The sequence below is a fragment of the Monodon monoceros genome, unplaced genomic scaffold (genome assembly GCF_005190385.1).
Source record: "Monodon monoceros isolate NGI ecotype Baffin Bay Population unplaced genomic scaffold, NGI_Narwhal_1 Super_Scaffold_16, whole genome shotgun sequence".
Classification (NCBI taxonomy): Eukaryota; Metazoa; Chordata; class Mammalia; order Artiodactyla; family Monodontidae; genus Monodon; species Monodon monoceros.
The window spans coordinates 108,200,931-108,222,951 of record NW_021703772.1 but is presented as its reverse complement, the minus strand read 5'-3'; the positions used below and the strand labels follow the sequence as shown (position 1 = coordinate 108,222,951).

At 47.9% G+C, this 22,021-nt stretch overlaps 1 protein-coding gene across 5 annotated transcripts; it reads left to right on the top strand.

The window, feature by feature from the left end:
• The first annotated feature begins 1,439 nt into the window (after positions 1-1,439).
• Positions 1,440-21,956, top strand: AMMECR1L (AMMECR1 like). Of its 5 annotated transcripts, none has more exons than XM_029225491.1 (8): positions 1,440-1,696; positions 3,211-3,320; positions 11,306-11,750; positions 13,792-13,902; positions 14,204-14,318; positions 14,975-15,065; positions 16,578-16,674; positions 18,363-21,956. In XM_029225491.1, exons 3-8 carry the CDS (start codon positions 11,344-11,346, stop codon positions 18,472-18,474), a joined length of 933 nt encoding a protein of 310 aa, XP_029081324.1. In that variant the 5' UTR covers positions 1,440-1,696; positions 3,211-3,320; positions 11,306-11,343; the 3' UTR covers positions 18,475-21,956. The 5 variants fall into 5 exon arrangements, 4 of the variants coding, with proteins under 4 accessions (XP_029081324.1, XP_029081325.1, XP_029081327.1 ...); XR_003793971.1 differs by lacking the exons at positions 1,440-1,696; positions 3,211-3,320 and adding exons at positions 17,595-17,880; positions 18,064-18,158 and having other exon boundaries at positions 10,815-11,750; XM_029225492.1 differs by lacking the exon at positions 3,211-3,320.
• Positions 21,957-22,021: the final 65 nt, after the last annotated feature.

Sequence of the window (22,021 nt, the reverse complement as noted above, 5' to 3'; positions counted from 1 at the left end):
GGCATCATTGTCTCTTTCTTCCACTGCTGTGCTTTGCCAGGTTCTCTGTGAGTCCCAGGTCCAAGAGGCACCAATCACTCTCGGTGTTTGCTGCCTACAGGTAATTATGCTAAAAGTCTTGTAGTAGTAGATCTTATTATGCTTTAGTACATTATGCATTCCAGAGCAGAAGGTTTTTGCTGGAAAGCTTCACTGTTAGATATGATTTGCATTTTTTACTAGGTACTTTTCTTTGCTCCTTGAAGACAAACACGTTAAGGATTCCTTTGTGCATAAACAGAACTGTGGGGTTGAGTGTGTGTTCTTAACGTTAGACTGGCAATACTTTAAAATAGGGCATGCCTTTACTGCAGGGCCTAAACGGTTTGTTTGGAGTGGTTAGGGTGAGGGAGAAGGGCAGAAATAAAAGACTTTCAGGGCAAATCCATCTGTAATTAAAATAAAAACGTTAAGTCGTCAAATCAAATAGCAAGGATTTGAAAGTAAAATGATTTACTCCTAATTTTTAAAAACTGAGTTTTTTTGTAGTGCTCTGTTTGAGGCTCTTGCCCTGCTATAGTGCTGAGGGATGTGTTTAGTCGACCTATTGAATTAAGCCTGTACTGTGGGTAATTCCACCTGAGTCGTCTCCAGGCTGGGGACGCACAGGGTCAAGTCAGAGAGGTGGGCTCCTGGCACCACCCGGGTGTAGTTTGCCCCTTCCCGTCCACGAGGAGGCTGGCCTGGAGGCCGAGCCTGGAACACCTCCCCGCAGGCCTGGCCGGAGCCAGTGGGTCAGCTGCATTTAAAGCTGGTCTGAGCTGCGCCTTCCTGGCTGCTTTCGAAGGCTGCGGCCCGGTCGGGGGAAGCGGCGCGAGCGTGAGCGCTCGGGAAGAAAAGCCGTGGGCAGGTGAGTGTTGGGTCCTAACGCGGGAGAGGGCGGAGCAGCGAGGCCGGGACACCCCGGCTGGCGTCCCGAGCCGGCACCTGGGCCGCGTCGCGGACAATGCCGCCCTGCCGGCCACACTACAATTCCCGGCGCGCTCTGCGCTCGCTCGCAGAAGCCAAGGCGGCCCGGCGTGCACTGCGCCGGCCGGCCTGACAGCCGGGCGCTCCGCTCGGCCCGCTCAGTGACCTGGGTCGGGGGAGAAACCAGCTGGCCAGCCTCCTCTCGGTGCCTCACTGCCTGGCATTCTTTATTCCAACTGCCGGGGACTCGGCCCGCAGACTGGGAAGCAGCCTCCTAAATACAGTCCCGTAGAGTCGGCGCCAGCCAATAAAGTGCGCGGAGTCAGGCCACGTGACAATAGCGGGGTGGTGCTCCGGTGGCTCCCTAATCTCTATGGTTTTGGCGACTCGCTAGAGGGCGTGTGGACCACTGGAGGACTCCCTACATTCTTCCTCCATTACCTCACTGCCTCCGGTGGCTGCTGGGATACCGGAAGACTCGGGTCCCGGCTCGGCTCAATCCTCCAGCTGCCCCGGGGAATACCTTTAGCAATTCTTTCCTACCGCTACCGCCGCCCCGCCGCTTCCTCCTCCGCCCGCCCCCCGCCGGCCTTCTTGGCCCCGCCCCGTCCGCGCCGCGCGTCTGGCCCGCCCGCGGCCCGCTTCTCTCGGGAGCCCCCACCCAGGTGCATGGCTCCATGAAGCAGGAGGAGGAGGCAGAGCGCGAGAGGTTCCGTCTGCCCCGGCTGCGTCTGGGCCAGGAGGAAAGGTGGGAAACTCGGTCCGCGTCGCTCCCTCCTCCCCCGTGCCCGCCGGGCCGGCCTCCCTCCAGCTGCCGCCGTGCGCGCCGGGCCTCCTCACCCCGGGGCGACCGGAGGGGCCGGGGAGCGGGTCCCCCCGGGCTCGGGAAGAGGGTCCCGGGACAGCGTTGGGGGGAGCTCCCGGGCGGCGGTGAAAGGAGGGGGCAGGCGGGGCCTGCGGGCCGCGTGTGTCCGCCGGGAGCAGGGGGGTCAGGAGGCGTGCTGGGGAGGGGGGTGGGCGGACGCCCCTGCCCCCGGGCCGCGAGGCGAGGCCGGGCGAGGCTCCAGCTCCTTTCTGCACTCCCTCCAGGAAGCAGTCTCGGGTCGTGTAAAGTTTGGTGGTCTCCGGCGCCGCCTGGCGGCCCTCGCCCCCAGTCCCACCGCCCCCTCCCCCGCCCGACGTCTGGATTCCACCCCCGCGGGTCGGCCCTCGCTGCCCTACCAGTCGCTGGGTCGTCCCACCACTACTCCCGGCGCCGCACGCTCTCCTTCCACCCCCTTTTCCTTACCATTCACCTTTCTTTCTGCCTGTTTGGTCCCTCCCCACTCTGGCCTCTCCTCTCCCCACTGTTATCTCGCCCTTTCCTTGCTGAACTCTCTTTCACACGCACGCTTTCGCCTCTTCTTCTTCTCTTTCTTCCCAACTCCTCCCTCATTCTGTTCTTCCTTATCCACCCAGAGTCCCCGTTTCCACCATCCCTCCACCTGACACTCTTGTGGGTTTTATGCCTCCCTGCTTCCCAGGCTGTGAGCTTTGCCCTTCATTCCTCGCCCTCCTCCATCCGCTGTCCTGATCTGAACTCCTCACTTTGCCACACTCCCTCACCCTTATCCCTCTGGGCCTATCCTCTTTCACTGTCCTCTCCTAGGATAGAGTGGGTGGGGCCTGGAGTCTCCTGTTTACATCTTTGGGAATAACTCACATCTCTACTTCTGGGGGGGTGGGGAGAGTTGGTGAAGAGATTACGAAGAGATTTATGCCAGCCGAAGAGTATGATGGGTGACTCTTACCTACAGTTATCATCTCCACCTGGGATAACAAGATGGCCTGGCCTCAGGACCCTGGCATGCTGTCCAGTAATCTTTCAGCACCATCTTTGCAGAGGATTTGGGAATCTGTTTGTATTCTGAAGCCAGTGGAGAACCTTAAATGGTGTATCTTGGCCTGAGAACAAGTTTTGATCTAAATTAGTGGTGGAGGAAGTTTTAATGTGTGTTTTATGTTCAGGTTCAATAAAACCTTTGATCCCCCCGTCCTCCCTTCTTGGTGATGGCACCAGGGATGAGATGATTTTGTGCGTGGGGTTGCCCTTGCTGCCTTATATTTAGATTTTGAAATGTTTTGAATTAAAGAAAGCCTTTTCCTTAGCTTTTTTTTTCTTTCTAGAAATTGCTCTGTTGAGTTGTAGTTTTTCAGAAACCATCTCTTACCCCGGCACTGCCTTGATTTTGTTCATTCACTGCACCTGCATTTCCATCTTAGGTACAGGAAGAAGGAATGGAATCGGAAGGAAGAAAATTCATTTCAGAGACAAAATAGCTCCCCTCCTCTGTTATAGCTGTTCCCCTGGCAATACAAACTTTCTGCTTTCAGTGAGTATTACCTTGGACATACTTAGACTAGAATTTTGTTGCTTTTGCTCTCTTTTTTCGTTTTAGGCCTGTGCTAGGACTTTAGGATGTAGGTTTACTTCGCTTCTGTTATTCTGCTTCCATGAGGGTGTCCTAAAGCTGATGAATCCTTCCACTTGATCTCTTTATATGTAAAGATAAGTTTATTTTCCATAATCCCATTAGAGTGACCTAGATGGTGGTGTAGTATTACACTTACCCTTCGCGTACATAAGGTCCGCATCCCACCGCTTCCCAAATTATGCATTTTTTAAAGACAAAGATCATAACTTGTAGGTTAATGCAGTTCCTGTCAAGGTCAGTTATTGGGTGTCTTCCACATGGGTATAATCTTCAGAGATTTATGGAACATTTTGCCCTGAATCTGCTAGGGTGATACTGTTTTCTTAAAAATAATTAAAAGTCTACACGTAAACCAAGTTCTGGAAAAATTTTTATTACTGCTGCGTTCCCCTCAAATGTGTTAATAACGGTATGCAAACACTTGTAAGAGAGTTTTCCAGATTGCTTCGCATCTTACTGGAGGCTCACAGCCACTCTGTGAGGAAGGCAGAGGACAAATATTTTCATTTTACAAATGAAAGAACCAAGGCCTAGAAGGATCTGGCACCCTGCCATAGCTCACAGAGTAAAGAGAGGGGATCTAAAAAGAAAACAGAGCATCTGACTCCTTGTGGTCATGTTTATCCTTAAGCTAAGTTGACATGAAAGTGTATAGTACTGTGTATTTTTCTAAATCTGTAAATTTTAAAAGCAATTGTATAGGTAGATCTCTTTTTCGCAGGGAAAATTTTCACACAGCAAATGTTTTGGATGTTTATGTGTGTATGATGGGCTTTCGTGTAGAAATGATTATTTGAAATGATGACCAGAATGTTTGTGGGTCTTTCATCTGTTTCTTGGAATTGTTCCATAATAAGTAGGCCAGAATTATAGCTCAGGTGCCGTTTCACTGCTCAAATAATGATTAAATTGAATTTCAGTTCAACTCTGTGTCACAAAGGAAACAGCAGCCTGTTCCCTTCTGCGTAAAGCTTGGTTTGAATAGACATCCGGACAGTAAATAATAACAGAAGAAAATACAGAGACCCCTTTTTTCTTTGCTTTTTGCCTACCTTCCAAATCCATTTTCTATGTTATAAGGTCATGCCCCCGCATAGGCTGTTTTGAGGCTTCAAAAGATGACTCTCTCTCTATTTTTTTTCCACCTCCAGGCTTTTCTAGATGTTTTAATCTGGTTATTGTTGGAAATCTAACTACTTTGACTCAGTAGTTCTGTTAGTACTCAATATATATCAAGATATCTGTAATAACAACAACAAATTTAGTTTCTTTTTAGTGTATGGCTGCAAGCTTAAAAGAGGACCCTTGTAGAACAGAACTGTGCACAACTCTCAACCCAATATTCCTTATATTTTCTGGCGTCGCACAATGAAAAAAACAGTGGATGACTTATTAGAAGCATGTCTCTCCAAAGAGGAAAAGCATCAAGGTCATTAGAGTAATAACCCCATGTTAATAATATGATCTTTTAATGTATTTACGAAACAGAAGTAGAGTCACGGTTGTAGAACACAAACTTATGGTTACCAGGGGAGAAGCGGGGGAGGGATAACTTGGGAGATTGGGATGGGCATGTACCCACTACTATATGTAAAACAGATAACTAGTAAGAACCTACTGTCTAGCACAGGGAAGTCTACTCAATACTCTGTAATGACCTATATGGGAAAAGAATCTAAAAAAAAAAAAGTGGATATATGTCTATGTATAACTGATTCACTTTGCTCTACATCTGAAACTAACATGACATTGTAAATCAACTATACTCCAATAAAAATTTTTTAAAAATAATATCTTTGAGCCTACATGGTAGTTCTTAATAGAATTTTATTATGAGGACATTTATCCCTCTAGAAATTGTAAGAACTCAGAGCTATGTTATTTATATAACAAACCCTACTTCTATCGGTAAAGGCAGTCCTAGTATTAGTAATAGCAGATGCTTTAATGAGTAGTAGTTCTGTGCCAGAGAAGTGCTAGATGCTTTTCATGTCTTAGTGAATTGCTCACAGCTAAGCCCTTTGTGGTAGCAGGAGCCCAGGTCCACAGAGATGTGACAGCCTGCCTGAGTTTGTACCTGGTAAGTCAGATTGGGGATTTGAGCCTAGACAGTGACCCCAAAGCCTGGGCTGTGTCCTCCGAAGATGGGAGCTGCTCTGGGAAGGCACCAGCTTGTTGTTTTCAGTGGACTTAGGAGCCTTGGAAGGGACCCCTAGCAAGGGAGGAAGGCCCTCCTGCCCAGCCAGCCACGTCTGTCAGGGTGTCCTCACATCCTCCCCTCAGTACTGGTCTCCACACCTTGTTTATGTTTATAACATCAGCAATTTATGAGACATCATTTGTATTAACTCCTTTTTTTAAAATTTTTATTGGAGTATAGTTGTGTATTAACCCCTGAAATCGTAAATTGCCCTCCAGACAAATAATGCTCCCTTGGGTAGCTCTTAAAGCGCCCCATCTTTGATAAAGAAAAGAAAATTCTTTTCAAGTGCAGTTTAGAAATTAGGTGTGTCCTTTGGAAGGAAAGCCTTGAGCAACCTACAGTTAAACAGCACCCGCGGCCAAGTCTAGGACTGACCAGTTACTGTGTTTTAGCCAAGAAGCCAGCTACCACCATAAACCAAACCAAGAAGTTAATGTAGGGGATATTTGACATGTTTTTTAGAATGAATTGTCCACGTTGGCTCTCCACCTTGCTATGAATTAAACCATTCCTTGGTTTGGGCTGAGTAGAGCTGATGTTGTGTTTTGGTTTGGTTTTGTTTCTGGTTTTTTTGGCCACACCCCGAGGCTTGCGGGATCTTAGGTCCCCAGCCAGGGATCGAACCCAGGCCTCAGCAGTGATAGTGCCGGGTCCTAACCACTGGACTGCCAGGGAATTCCCTGAGTTGACATTGTTGATAATAATAGGTACTTGTATTTTGGTCACTTTCAGCTTCTGACACACTCAACAGTCAGCACCTCACAGTGAAACAAGAGTATCTAAAAGTCAGGTTGCGCCATAAATATTCTTTTTATTAGAAAGGCTAACTTAAATGGAACTGCTGGGAGATCTGTAGATAAGATTGTTGGTGTGTGTACCATGTGCAAGGCACTGTGTTAGGTGTTGCGAAAGAAAAAACACAAATGCGGCTCGGCCTCTGAGACTAAAGGTGTTGGTGAGTTCATTGCTGGCTGGAATTTAAGTGGCTTTGTAGGCCACTGGGCCCAGATCAACAACACACTGCTCAGCTTTCCCACAGAGGGGGCCGGAGAGGTGCCTTTGTTGTGCACCCTCGTGAAGGCCAGGACCCCTTGAATACTGCATGTCAGGTAAAGGGTGTGGTGACTTTTTCAACACTGAGAGCAACTTTACTTCATTTGACACTTGCTAGGTTAGGCGGTCTTAAGAGGTAAAACAGTGATTCCTGTTATTTCCTCCAGCTTTTTGTGGAAGTGTGGGTATTGTCTCCATCTGGTGGAAATCCAGTTTTAACTAGTTCTTTTTCATTGTTCGTTCTAAAGTGGACAGACAGTAGGAAAATGACATCACTGCCATTGGCCCTTAAAGTGGCCCTTGAGTTTAGCTTTGAAAGAGTAACCAACTGAAGGCTCCGAAGGGTCTTAGTGATATATGTGTTTACAAAGCAAGGGTTTTTGCCTGATTCCAATTACTTCAGATGAACCAGCTTGACAGGAGTAACATTTATTTACTCCTACTATGATCAGTATACCATTGCTGGTAGTTTCTATGAGGTTTGGGGGAAGAGTGAGAACAAATGCACACAGTCCTAAAAGAGGTAGACTATGCCGTTGGGGTATTTGTTTTTAGCTGGTCAGACAGCAGGTTAGTCTGTTGTATTGAAATGCTATTACTCTGAGGGATCTCACACTGTGCCCTCAGAAGCCGAGCGGTTGGAGAAATGAATGTGTCTTTGGTCGTTGTAGGACAGTCCTGGGAGCCGAGTCTGGGACACTTAGCTGTGGTGAGATGCCCACTTTGTTGGAGTGGGGTTAGAAGAGTCTCACTTTAAAGAGAAACTTGATAGGTTGAGGTTGATATGGTAAGTGCAAGTACTCACTGCCAGCACCTTCAGTCTTTCCTGTCGTTCACTTAACATTTGCTTGACGCTGACAGATAGGTAAAATACTGGTCCCTTTAAAAACAAACCTTAAAAATTCAGTAGGAGGTGGGGAGATGGAGTAAGTAGGCTGCATATGTTTGAAATTTTCTATAGATTTAAATTTATGGAAATTTTTTTTTTTTTTTTTTTTTTTTTGCGGTACGCGGGCCTCTCACTGCTGTGGCCTCTCCCACTGCGGAGCACAGGCTCTGGACGCGCAGGCTCAGCGGCCACGGCTCACGGGCCCAGCCGCTCCGCGGCATGCAGGATCCTCCCGGAGCGGGGCACGAACCCGCGTCCACTGCATCAGCAGGTGGACTCTCAACCACTGCGCCACCAGGGAAGCCCTATGGAACAAATTTTTAAAGAAATGCCTTCTAATATATTTTTGAGGCAGAAGGTCTCTAACTCTGCCTTTGGTCACTAACTGAGAATATCTATTGAATTGTTTGCTTAGTGGCCTCCAGAGAAAGCTCGGGCCTAAGGAACCACAAGATTTGGGTGTGCTCTACTGATTGCAAATCGTAGTTGGGGAGGGGGAATTGTTAAATGTATTCTCTTGGTGTCAGTTGTGATCATGCCTCACTGCAGATCGGTGATTGTACGTGATGTGTAGGCAGAACCTTCCTAGGCTTGAGCTCACCTGCCTTGGCATGGTTTGAAAATCCCTTCTATTGCTCTGTTGTAGGATGTTTCACAGTCAGGTAGCTGATAGCACCTGCAGAGAAACACCTGAGTTGCCACTATCTCATGACATTTCGCCCTTCGTTCAGGTGTGCTTTGGTGTAAGGCGAATGAGGAAAGATTTCTTTTTTTAACCTATTTTATCCCTCCTCTTTGCCTCTTTGAATTTTGGGACTCTCTAGAGGCAGAGCCTCAGGGCCCTGTTGGTGCTGTTAAAACTCTAGCTCTCGAGAGATGGTCCCTCTGCTTCATTCAACACGTGTCCTAAACCCCCTGCACACAGTTATGCGCAAGGTGGAAAGTCAGGTAAGAGCTCAGAGGGCAGTGCCATCCCTTGTGGAGTCAAGGGACAGTGGCAGGGGTACTGATGACTGTCAGCGGGATGGCGGAGATACTGGCTTTGGGCTTAGGTTTTTTTTTTTCCCTCCTCCATTTTTGTTGGCAAGATTTTGCAAACTATTCTTTTAGTTTTTAGTATACCCTTGATTTTTTTTCTTTTTTTTAAATCATGCCCTTAGGAAAGGGACTGAATCCAATGGATATTATTGGCAGGCCTCATTCTTCTTTGTGGTTTGGTGGGAAGACCCAGGCTTTGGAGTCTTACAGATGGATTGTGGTCCAAATCCTGACTCTGCCACTTAGCGGCAGTCTGGCTTTGGGCAGTTTATCTTGCTCATTAAACCTAAGTTTCCTCTTTTGTAAAATGATGGTAACGTTGTCCTCCTTGCTGAGTGGTTTTGAGGATTCAGTGAAGTCCTGTTTAAAGAGCACCTGTTCGGTGCTCTAAGCCCTGAGTGCCCAGGGAAGTCCTGGCCTTCCGGAAGTTTCCATCCTGGTGGGAGCAGACGATAAGCCCAGATGATAAGAGCAGCTGACTCTATGCCAGACGCTGTATGGAAGCAGCTGACACATATTAAACTCAGTTCTCCTAACAGCCCCATGAGGCACGTGCTCCTGTTATTCCCAGTTTGAGGGAACTGAGGCATAGAGAGGTTAATCCCGGAGGAATCAGGATTTGAACGCAGGCCATTTGACTCTGGAGGCAGCATTTTTTTTTTTTTCTTTTCGTACGCGGGCCTCTCACTGTTGTGGCCTCTCCCGCTGCAGAGCACAGGCTCGGGAAGCGCAGGCTCAGCGGCTCAGCGGCCATGGCTCCCAGCAGCATGTGGGATTCTCCTAGACCGGGGCACGAACCCATGTCCCCTGCATCGGCAGGCGGACTCTCAACCACTGCGTGGAGGCAGCATTTTTAACTGAGATCTTCTGCTCCCTCTCTCAACAGTCCGAACAAGGCAGTGATATCCGTGCTCAGAAACAATCTAGTCATTGGAGGTTTTACTGCATCACGTGCGTGAGGCTTTCTCAAAAAGAAGCCCCTGTTTCAGGCCAGACATTGAAGCACGCAAGCTGTTATTCCTCTGCTAGAGACAACTTTCATCTTCCGAAGAACTGTCTTAGATACAAAAATGTGTGTTTGTTAGGGGTCAGCATACATCAAGAACATAAGCAATATTTGTGAAATTTTTGTATCTCATTCAACCTAAAGTGGCAGGTGGTTTTTGTAGAAATTACGGCATTGCAAACGGGTACTTGCATATCTAATTTGATGTAGAAGGTTGTAGAATTTACAATCAAAATACTATACAGTAGAGCAGTGCCTAAAAGGCAATTGTGTGCTACGTGTTGAAACCACAGGGAAAATTTTAGGTAGGGATTATATATATTTTTTTGAGTGGGAGGGCTACAACTAACAGGTAATGACTTGAGGAAAAACAAAGTGTACTTTTCTCAAGTCAGCAGAATTTTACAAACTTTGGTATTATCAACATTGAAATAACTAGGATCGCTTTTCCTGAGCCTGCTGTTTACAGACACAGACAACAGAAAGGATCTTGATCATGTTGTAACTATATATCTTCACCTTAGGCTTTTTCAGAAAAAGAATTTAGTGGAAAAAGATTCCTTCCTCCCCTGACTCAGTTGGGGCTCTCTGGTTTCCTGGGCCATCTGATGCCACATTTGGTTAAGCTGATGGCTTTGCATCTGTCTGCCTTGCTATGACAGGGCAGAAATGGCTACCTCACAAAAGGGCTGTGAAGCTTGGGTCATTTGTGTGAATAAAGGTTTCTGCTAGGTTGTAGCTTTTTTTTGAATGGGGTCTTGAAAGGACAAAAGTGTAGAACTTGGAGTGAGTTCAGAGGAGAACCAAAGAAAGTGAGTAAGACTGCGCGGGACAGCTGTGAGGACGGAAAGGTGGGAGGGGAGCCCGGTGTTAGAAAGCGTGCTCTCGTCAGAACAGCTGCTGCCTTTCATCTTCACAGAGGTCCGGGGCTAAAATTACACAGAGAAATTGAGGTTAGTGATGAGGAAAATGCGGAAAGGATGTGGTTAACGAGGAAAAGCCGGGCTTCCCTGGTGGCGCAGTGGTTGAGCGTCCGCCTGCCGATGCAGGGGACGCGGGTTCGTGCCCCGGTCCGGGAAGATCCCACATGACGCGGAGCGGCTGGGCCCGTGAGCCACGGCCGCTGAGCCTGCGCGTCCGGAGCCTGTGCTCCGCAACGGGAGAGGCCACAGCAGTGAGAGGCCCGCGTACCGCCAAAAAAAAAAAAAAAAAAAACAAGGAAAAGCATGAAAGTTCCTCTGGGGTTCTTTAAAAATAGGGTGGTTCAGTTTGGAGCCTCTAAAAAGGTAGAGAAAGCGTCCTTATGAGGCACCTGACAGGTCAAGTGCAGTCTTCCAGTCGGTCTTGAAGCGTCCCCGTTCAGCTGCACGCTGGCTGCCACCCCACCCTTCTTTCTGCCCAGGGAGTCCTGGGCAAGAGGGAGCTGCTTGTGGCCTGCCTCCGTCCGTGGCGATGATAACCTTTATGGAAAATGGAAAACAGCTCCCCCTGAGGAAGAGGTTAGGCGCCTTCGGTCTGGAACTCAGGGTCTCTTCTAGCCCACTGGTCTGCCACCCTTTGCAACCAATGTGACCTGGGCAAGAAAGAATTTGATGGCTCCTACCCTCTGCATGGAGGCCCTTCCTCTTCGAATTTTGTGTTCTCCTTGCGGCTAACCATTTGAGTTAATGCTTGCATGTTCTCTTCTGGGTTAGGGTTCCGCAGCATTCCAGACCTCAAGCACTGGTTCAGGATGGGAAAAAGACGCTGCGTGCCCCCACTGGAGCCCAAGCTGGCAGCAGGCTGTTGTGGGGTTAAGAAGCCTAAGCTGTCTGCAGGTGGGACGCACGGTCACGGGAGCCAGTCCACAGCCGTCCCCGGCTCCAGCGCGGGGCCTCTTCAGAACCACCAGCATGTGGACGGCGGCGGTGGTCGCGAGAACGTGTCGGACTTAACTCTGGGACCTGGAAACCCTCCCATCACACGGATGAACCCCGCATCGGGAGCGCTGAGCCCTCTCCCCAGGCCCAATGGAACTGCCAGCACCACCAAGAATCTGGTGGTGACCGCAGAGATGTGCTGCTACTGCTTCGACGTCCTCTACTGTCACCTCTACGGCTTCCCACAGCCACGCCTTCCTAGATTCACCAATGACCCCTAGTGAGTAAAGCGGTCGCGTGTCGGGGATGGTGAGAAAGGCATGACGCCTCTGTCGGGGGCATTCTCTTGAGAGAGTCTGCTACTTACAAAAAGCTTAACATGATTTGGGCAAAGGTTGTTGGGAATAGGATGATGAGAAATGTGCAGCCAATGTCTAGAACACTCATTGGGCTCAGTAATGGAAGGGTACTAGGCTGTGTTTGCAGGAGTGGTTGGCTTGTCAAAGTAATGTTCCGGGAATCAGGAGGGTTTCGTTCTTGGTCTTCTGTTGGTTCAAATGGCAGTGGGTAGGTCATTTAACCTCTCACGTGGAGAAGTCACACCATTGTGGACCCGAGCACCGTTGAAGCCCAAGTGACCTGCCAGTGTCTGGGTGCCAGGTGGGAGACTAGGAGCTCATTTAGTGGGAGCTGAGATGCTCTTAACAAGGGTCCCCTCACTTGGTTCATTGTCAGTCCCATGGGGCTGCCGGCACCCCACCAGGAATGTCAGAATTTGCTTTACTGTTTTTAGTTCAAGACTCTGTTATTTGTCCCAAGTCCCCTCGAGGTGTCAATGACTTTAATAAGGAATATGTGTAAAGGGTAAAGTCAAGTGAAGATGCTCATGCCAATGCTTTCTTTCTCAATTGGAAGCAGCTTTGAGGTGGCTTTAAAGAGCACTGCTGCTTTTTTATTTTTATTTTTTTAGGAGATGCTTTTAGAGCATTCACTGACTGATCATCATTCCTCGACTGTTAATGCCATACTGAGGCGGTGCATAGCCCCACTGGGCAGGGAATGGAGGAGTATGAAGAAACAGTCCTTGCTCTCGGAAGACTTGAGTTGGCAGATCACACACAGAAGCTAAATAGTGTTCACACACCGTCTGGGCAGAGGTGGAGAGGAAGTTACTCCTGTGATTGTGTCAGAGGAGAAGAAATGCAGAGAAAAATGTGCTCACTCTTTAGGGAAGTATTGCCGTGCGATACCGTGAACAGAAAAATCCTGACTGAGTCGGTGGAGAGGCTAAGCCTTGATCTGAGTGGGATCAGGTGTGTCCCTTGCAGGAGAGGGACATGGGTTTGGAAGAGTAGGTGGTGGCCGCAGCAGTGTAGGGTGTGGAGACAGTGGAATTCTCGAAGGGTTTTTGAGCAGGTTTTGGAACATTAACTTTGGCTGGTGGTGTTCAGGTGTTTTCCTGGAAGGAAAAGATGGGTAGGTGGGAGATCCTGCTTTGTAATAATGATCAAAGTTAGATAACTTAAAAAATTTAAGTTGCTTTTGAGAAGTGTTAACTCAAGAATCAAAGAGGTAAGGGCATAGGACTATGGAGGAATTTCAGGAAGAGGGGACAGCCCTGTAACCTCTGCCTAAAACATCTGTCAGCGTCAATCGGATGTAGCCTAATGCAGCATGACTTGGGCCTAGAAAGTGGTTAACTTCTGCTAAGAATAAGCTTTTTATTTTATCTTAGCGGCGCCACTTGGCTTGCAGGATCCTCGTTTCCCCACCAGGGATTGGACCCGAGCCCTCGGCAGTGAAAGCGCAGAGTCCTAACCCCTGGACTGCCGCGGAATTCCCCAAGAACAAGCTTTCTTGAGGAGACTTTTTCTTTTTTTCTGGAATTTATGAGCAGGAGAGGCAGAAATAATGATGGGCACGATGTGGGGTTGAGCGGAGAAGGTGTGCAGGCCCCGTGTGTCTTCATGAAGGTGGAACTGGGAGCATAGACACCTGAAAAGAGAGTAAACAAGAGGAGAAAGACATGGAGAACTAGAAGAAGAAAGAAAGAGTTGAGTCCTGGGCAGAGGAAGAAGAAAACGGCACGTCCACGTGGTGGTAGAGTGGAGTGAGGCTGTGAGCAGGGGCCTTTCTTCTCGTGCCTCGTGGCGATTTCCTCTCCATTTACACCCTGGGGCTGCGCGGCTCGGAGAGGGCAGAGAGGGCAGAGCCTTTCAGACAGCCCGCGTCAGGAAACCATCCTTGAGGGGAAGAACAGATGAACGGGGATAGAGCCGAGGTTTTCTTCTTCCCTGATTGATGTGTGCTTGCTCTTTCAGTCCGCTCTTTGTGACGTGGAAGACGGGGCGGGACAAGCGGCTTCGTGGCTGCATTGGGACCTTCTCAGCCATGAATCTTCATTCAGGACTCAGGGAATACACGCTAACCAGGTAATGGCAACCGCACGTAAGACTGGTAGATGATTGGCAAGAAGGGAAAAAAAACTGCCTGTCTCTTCTGAGTGGTGAAGTCCGAGTGTTCTCTTTTGGATAATCAGGAAATGTAGGAATTAATCCGGTGAGTCACTTCCAGTCCAAGTGTAGGCAGTTAGTGGCGTCAGGTTGTTTGCAGCATGCTCGGGCTGATGCATAGTGGATGTTTTCTGCAGAGCTCAAGAGCCATAAGCGTTCGGCACATGATGTTGGCTCCCAACCCTGGAGCAGCCTCACTTGTGTTTTCTGTCCCCTCCAGTGCACTTAAGGACAGCCGATTCCCCCCCCTGACCCGAGAGGAGCTGCCTAAGCTTTTCTGCTCTGTCTCCCTCCTTACTAACTTTGAGGATGCCGGTGATTACCTGGACTGGGAGGTGAGAGCAGCCGCATTTGGAACTCTGCGTCTCTCGTTGCATTTGGGTTCGGGTTAGTACATGGTAACGTGTCTCCTTCATTGAGCGAGGGTCTGAGGATGTGAAAGCTGAGCTTGGGAGGAATTGCAGGCAACTTGGGTGACAGAAAAGGTGCTGCGGTATCAGAAGTAGGAAGAAATGGGAAGGCTTTCTTCTCCCATTCTTCCCAGTCTACTCTGTTGCACATCCTTTTCCCATGTGTAATAAGAAATAGGAATGGGGATAAAGGAGAACATTCCTGATTCTTTGTGGTAAGCCCTTATCAGGAGCCATGTGTGCAGAGTCAGGAGCCCAGATCAAAACCCTGTGGCATGTTCTCTTAATGGAGTAGATTAAAGGTGGAATATTCAAGATCTTTGGATGAACTGCTGAGAGAATTTATTTCTATAGCCTCCGTACTCTCAGAGAGGTGGCTGCACGTAGACTCTCACTTTCCCTAAAGCAGCAGTTTCTTTGGCTTCCATGCCTGAGAGAGAGAGTAAGTCATGAAAGGCAAGAGCCTCCCCTTTTCTCAGCCCTGGGTCAAGCTGGTCAGGGGGCAGTGTCGATTTATATGAGGATAATTGAAGTTCCATTAGAGTGAGTAAATGTCATATACCGGTTGTGTGTTTTTGTAGGTTGGGGTCCATGGGATTCGAATTGAATTCGTCAATGAAAAAGGCGTCAAACGTACAGCCACATATTTACCTGAGGTCGCAAAGGAACAAGGTGAGTTGGACACATGGAATTTCCGTGAATGATACAGTTCACAGTGCTGCCAAGTAAAGGGCAGGAGAGTGGAGTGTGTTGCCTTTCAGCCTAACTGTAACTAAGGATGAGTGCCTTTCTTCCTCTCCCCATATCTATCAAGTTCTTAAAGAACGAGAAACCCCCCCAAAGATGCAGGAGCTGGGAAGAGAATAGGGGTAAAGACTTCCCGCGCCCAGCTGCTCGTTTCACGTACTTTCAGTGAGTAGTGGTATTTCTTGGGCCCCCAAAACTGCAGTGGTTAACTGTAGGGAAATTCCAGCAGTCAACTTGGTCATATTCTGGAGTTCATTGTAAAGGGAGGTTGCCCGTATTAGTGGGTTTTGACCTTCTGGTCGTGAGCTACTACACAGTGTGATAATTGGAAGAATGCAGAACATAATCTCTCCTGTGTTTTGAAAGACCTCAGTAGGTACTTAGTTCTTACAGTGGGACATGAAAGGTAGGAAATGGGTCAGGCAGGTTTTCTCTTTCAAAGCATAGTTAGAAGCATACCTTAAAATGCTGCTCGTGCAGTCTGGTGTATGACCCAGTTTTCTTTCTTTCTTGGAACTGGTCTGTGTTTTGAAAATAATATGTATCTGTTAGGTGTGAACCTGGCATAGAGAAAAATATCCGGTTCAGTGTATCAGTGAACTGATTATGTGGAGAGGGCTTGCCTTGTTGGTTCCCATCGTCGTTGTGTTTAAACTTTTTCAAAAGCGGTGAGGATATGGCATAAAAAGGAGGAAGCCTTTTAACCGCTTCATTGAGATCATAAATCTGGCATTTCTGTCCAAGGAGGCACACCAGGAGTTACTTCCTAAGAGTGAGATGTGATGATAATGTAGGTAAATAATCAAGCACTTTTGCCATTTGAAAACTGGTTGGGAAAATTTAAAAATCAAGGCACCTACTGCAGTAATTTAGGGGGTTCTCTTTGGTTTTCAATTCGATATATTTGGTTATATCTGTTGAAAATGTTTCAAGAACAACACAGCAGTAGACGTGTGAACACCTTCCCAGCCTTCCTAAAGGAATAGTTTCCTTCCTGCTGTCAAGTCTCTGTAGTAGAAAACGACTCCTAGAAATCATCGAAACGAAGGAAGGCCACACGAAGGAATACAAGCGCAGAGTATGAATTCTCTCTTCTCCCAGAACAGCCCTGGTTACAGCACTAGGCCTACAGGCTGGTCTACGCTGGGACCACGTTTGCTCCTAGATAGTTATACTGGGATCGTATCTGACAGGAAAGACTCAGAAGCAGGGCGTCTGGGGACAGCCGTTAGTGACGTGTGTCGGGCGTCATCTCACATCTCGGATTCTCCTTGGACTGCCAGTGAGGCAGACGGGGCTCCAGGGACGTGGGGCAGTGCCCAGGCTTGCTCCGCCCGCAGCAGACCGGGCTGCTTCTGTTCTGTCACTGTGGTGTCAGAGCACGGCCCGTTCTTGTGTCGCTGTGCGCTGACCTCAGTGTGCCTGCCTTCTCCTCAGACTGGGATCAGATCCAGACGATAGATTCCTTGCTCAGGAAAGGTGGCTTTAAGGCTCCAATTACCAGTGAATTCAGAAAAACCATCAAACTCACCAGGTAAGCCACTGTCTTATTTTCCTTGTCGTTTTAATTCACTTGGGGTTGGATGGAGGATACTTTTGACAGACAGGGGAAGAGAAAAATTTTCTCTGTTAATGTCTCTAAACCGAAGAAGTATGGGTGAGGTTGAAGCTCTGAGGAAGCAGTGGCAGCAAAGGCAGAGACTCCCCAGCATCCTGGGCGTGTCCACGGCTAAGCTGCTAGCACAGTGGGAGCAGAGTAGCCGCTGAGCAGGTCGTGGGTGTCTTTGTCAGACCCACTTGCTGGGAGGCTGAGCGGGAAGGCTGAAGGCAGGAGAAAAGGCTCTCAGTACAGAAGTCTAGGGTCAGTTGAAGTCATCACATGTAGTCAGGTGGCCTGTTGATGGAATAGTTCTAAGGAAACGCCTCTGCCTGTTTGCGGCTAATACTTCTACGGGGAGGCTGCCTAGTGTAGGAAAATATGCATGGACTGGACTCTGAATCCCAGCTCCACCACTTCCTAGCTGTGTGACCTGGGCCAGTTTTTCCACCTCTCAGAGCAGAAAAAAAAAAATTGCCTGTCTGTAAGAGGTGAATGATAATGCCTTGGGGTCGTTTCAGGGTGTGGTAAGGTAATGTATGAAGAAGTTCTAGTTCAGGGCCAGGCAACATTGTAGTAGGTGGTCAGTAGATGTCAGTCCTCTTCCCATCCCTACTGAACTCGGAAACACTGAAAGATTTAGCTTCTGTGGGGTTTCTGTGGACCTCCGTTGGCCCGTTCATCTGTGAAATGCTGAATAATCAATATCGTAACCTCACAGGTCTATTTGGAAGATAACCCCGTGTTTTTGAAATGCTTTGGATTCCAAAAAAGAGAAAAATCTTCAAATACAAAGCATTATTATTATCATTATTATTATAATTTATTTGAACAGCCATTTCCCTGTCAAAATTCAGGAATAATCACCTTGCAGTGGAGGAGTGATTACAGTGGGAAAGAGATGGCTCTGGGTAAGGATTGTCACACCCAGCTCCTGTGGTCTGTAGTAGGCTCCATAGGTTTGTAACACCCCATGCTTCGCATCCTGACTCATGGCTCTTTCCAGAGCAAGGCCAAAGTGCTATGAATTCTGTTCTGATGACCCTGTGATATGATATGGCATATTCATCTGGAAAGTGAGACCCATCCTCTATAGCCCCAGGATCTTTTAACCTGCTTCGTCAGAATTTGACCCAGAATTAGGTATCTGTGCCCCTTTTAGTTTATAAATAACTTGTTTGTTGCTTTTCTGCAAGTTGAGGTTGCATTTCTGTCAAATTTATCACATTTTAACCTGAAAGTAGATATGCGTTTTACACTGGGCATTGGTGCAGCCATCTTCCAGTCTGCTACCCATGTAATTTGACCTTGAAATTCTTCCTCCAGACCCTAGTAGCAGATTGCTTAAGCGCAGCCTGGTGATAAGCATATGAAGTGTTTAAAGGTGGGATGTGCAGAAAACAGATTCTCAGGGGTGAATTGTGAGTGTGCTTTTCCATCTCGTTCATTTGTAATAACAACATGTTCTCTTGTGCTGTCGTCTTTCATTCTCTGTAAGTAAGATTGCTCTTGGTCTTCCATTTTATTCTTTCAAAATGTGGGATAAGCTTTTGGTTTTCTCTGCCGCGTGACTACCAAATGAAGTGTCTGGGGTTCCTAATACCCTTTCCTGTTTCCTTACACAGGTACCGAAGTGAGAAGGTGACAATCAGTTATGCAGAATATATTGCTTCTCGACAGCACTGTTTCCAGAATGGCGCTCTTCATGCCCCGCCCCTCTACAATCATTACTCCTGACACACGGCTGCATGACCAGTCCCACCCCCCCGTGGCCACCAATGGCTATGACATCATTGGAGCAGATGCCTCCTCTTCCTGGTCCAGTTACTTTTATTACTGCACCATTTTATGATGCTAGCTTCCGTTGCCAAGTCTGCCTCCAGCTGACTGAGGGGGGCGGGGTTACATCGAATGAAACAGAACTTGAGGGGCCCAAGCCTTATCTCAGCCTTTCCTCAGTATGGGGTTCCGTTGGATTGGGGCTCCTCCATGACTAGTGAGAATTCCGTGTGGGTTCAGAAGACCTTGGCTGCAGGTGCCGCTGGTGATTTGCTGCCTGTGTGTTGGCCACTCAGTGGAAGCTGGAATTGATGGTCCATGAAGGCTTAGCCCACACACACCCCTGCAGCCTCCCCAGATCGAGTAGGTGTATTCCCCCTGGCAGTCTGGGCAACGGAGACCAACAAGAAACGTTTTTAGGTTGTTTTAAATTCCTTTTTTTAAACTTCCAGTGTATAGCGTACCACGAGTTGATCTCAACCTCCATGCTTCGTAAGTGGACGCCATGTTAGGGTCGAACGTGGGCACCACGAGTCGTTTGCGGCTCCTGGACAGAGACCCACCTCAAGATCGGAAGCCCTTTGGATGGCGTTGCAGATCTCATTGCTCAGTTAGCCTCAAAGGTTTTAATTCTCATCCCACTATCAGTTGGATTTTCTGGCACTCTTCCTGCATTGAGTCTCCTGGTATTGAACAGAGCGCTGTGGTGTAGCCTGCAGAGGAATGGACTGGGATGCCCGCGGGAGGTCCTGACGGCATCGCTGCGTGCAGTGTCGAGGGAGAGACCTCTTCCTTACCACCCGGCTACCTCACTCCTCTACTGGTGGCAGTGCCTATAGCTGGATCTAGGTTCTCAGAGGGCAGAGGTGTTCAGACAAGCACTTGGGTCGGGCTCTAGAAGGGCACGTCGGCACAGGAGAGAATCCAGGGTCTCTAAGCTGTTTTTCTGTTCAGGCAAACATCCTGAGAGACCTTTAAGCAGAGGAGTTCCTTTTTCTAGTTTGCCTGTAGAAGTGGGAAAACTGTTGCTGTTACAGTCCTTACAGGACTTTAGAACAAAGCTGTGTCATTAAACAAGGTGAATCTTTATCTTGCCTAACATGCCGGGAATCTTCACCCCACCATGGCAGAGTTCCAAATAGCTCATTTTATTCTAGGTCATTCATACTCTCATGTGGCATATTTCCCTTTCTCGTTGTTGCTGATTCCAAATACCTGTCAGCAAGTTTCTCCTCCCTCTTGCCTATTCTTCACTCATATGGTGGCAAAGTTCATAGAAGCTGGGGACTTGGAAGACGCTTTGAAAACATGGTCACAGAGGCACTGCTGAAATGATTCACAGGAAGAGGTGGCCACTTGGAAGAAAGGACCCTACGGGTGATACACTGGTTTTCAGCAACGTGTTTAGAGAACTCTTGACGCGGATTGGGTGTCAACCCAGTGAACACAATGTCTTGATTTAATTTATTTTTAATGTTTATGTGGTAGCGGTGTGGCTTTCCGAAAATGGGCAGATGTTCAAGTCAAAGGGTCTTTGGGGTTTGCTTCTGCCAGGAACGGGGGAGGGGGAGCAGAGGCACAATCTGAGGAACGACACACGTGCCATTCTAGGCATAGTTGTCTCGTTTCTTGAAGAGATGGGTAAGGGTGAGCAGGTGAGCTCGGCACCGTCCTCTGCTGTTGGCGAGGGTGTGGAACGGGCAAGGGAAGCGCCGGCTGACGTCTGGATGCGCGGGCTGGGCTCCTGCACGCCGCCGCCTTTCCCTCGCGGTGTTCGTGAAAACAGGCTCCCAAAGAGGAAGGGATTGTTTCGTGATTTCCTGCTGCTGAGAATAATAAATGTCTTGTTGCAAATAAATGTGACGGCAGTTACTCTTAGGTGCCATGGATCGATGTCAGGGTGGTCAGCAGCTCTGGACTAAACCGCCCACCTCCAATTTGTACAACAGTATTGATACATAGGGCTACACTCATTCCTGTTCAAGTCTTCTATGTTGAAAGTTGTGTTTAATTTCTAAAGTTTAAAAAAAGCAAAAAAAATGGTGCTAAACTTTCACCCCTGAGCACGCTCAGTGAGACTGGTCATGCAAGCATTTTCAGTGCCATGCTCTTTCAAGCCTATTTTTTCTCGTAGAAATGTTGCCCTATTTGTCTTCCCCAACGTATAGTATGTTTTTTATTTTATTGAGGGTGGGGTAGGATACCTGCCATTTAAGAAAATGAACAGAAGATTTTAAAACCCAGGAAATGGGGGGGGGGCGGAAATCAGTGCACAAGAATTGGGCTCCTGAAGCCCAGCACCACACTGACGAGGGCTCCGTGGGCTCTCTTCACTTTCTGGAGTGAAGAAGCCTGACTCCCTGCACATTCCCTCACGCCCCCATCCAAGCCCAGCAGTGGAGATGCTCGAGGTCCTCTTGCCTTGGCGAGGGGACTCAGGAGTCGACCGAGGAAAACTGTTTGGCCCCGTGAGGAATGGCACTGTCAGTGTCTGTCCCGAATGGAGCCTAGTCAGGAAGTGGTCTGGAAGTATACGGTCAAGGTCACCTCCTGAAGATGTATGGCAGGTGGCTCTCAGGAAAAATACTAAGTCTGGATCATCCACGTGGCAGCTTTGCGTAGGGAGATGACAGCTCCGAACTGGAACTGACCTGCCTTCCACGTGCTTGACCACAGCAGTGATGAGGGCGGCCAGTCCGCGTAGTGGGAGTGGTGGGTTTGAAGAGAAGGGAAGGTTTTTCTGCTCGGTGTTTCCTTTGTCCTTGGGCTGCTCAAGCTGAACAGTAACCACTGTTTTCAAGGAACCAGCTCCACCTTGGCTGGTTTGGTTCGGAGTTCGTTTCATCCCTAGCTGTGAGTGCCTTTTGGTCTGGAAGGTTGGCTTGTCTCATAATACCCACAGCTAGGACATTCTCTGTAATTTCGAATTGTCCTTGTTCTCCATTAACTAAAAGAGAATGTCTGATCACTAGAGTTCGTCGGTGTTGGATTGTTTCCACTGTGAGGTTCTTAAACTTTTTCGCTTCATGATACTAAAAAGCAACTCATGTTAGAGACCCTTTCAACATGAAAGGTTTGTAGTTGAGACATTACATATATTTTATTGTTTATAATAAATATCATCTGTACAAAAGTCCTGGGTGTTAATTTTAATATTTGCACAAGATGTTTTCCATGATATGTTAACACCTAAAATTTCACTAACTGTTGATGTTATTTTCTATTGAGATTCTGGAGCCTAGGGAGCTATTTGTTCTTTTTGTTTATTTTCATTCTTATTTCCCTGAAGCAAGAGACTTTGTATGGCCTTCAGTGCAAAGACTTTAGACCAATTCTTTGTATTACACTTGGTTGCCTCTTGGCTATATAACTTCTGAGTGCAAATCATTGAACTCTTTAACAAAGTATTGTAGAGAATAAATCATAATGGGTAAAAATTGTTCTTTGTCTTGCCTCTTTTTTTTTGAATAGTAGTAATAGTCATTTAAAAAATTTTTTTAAAATT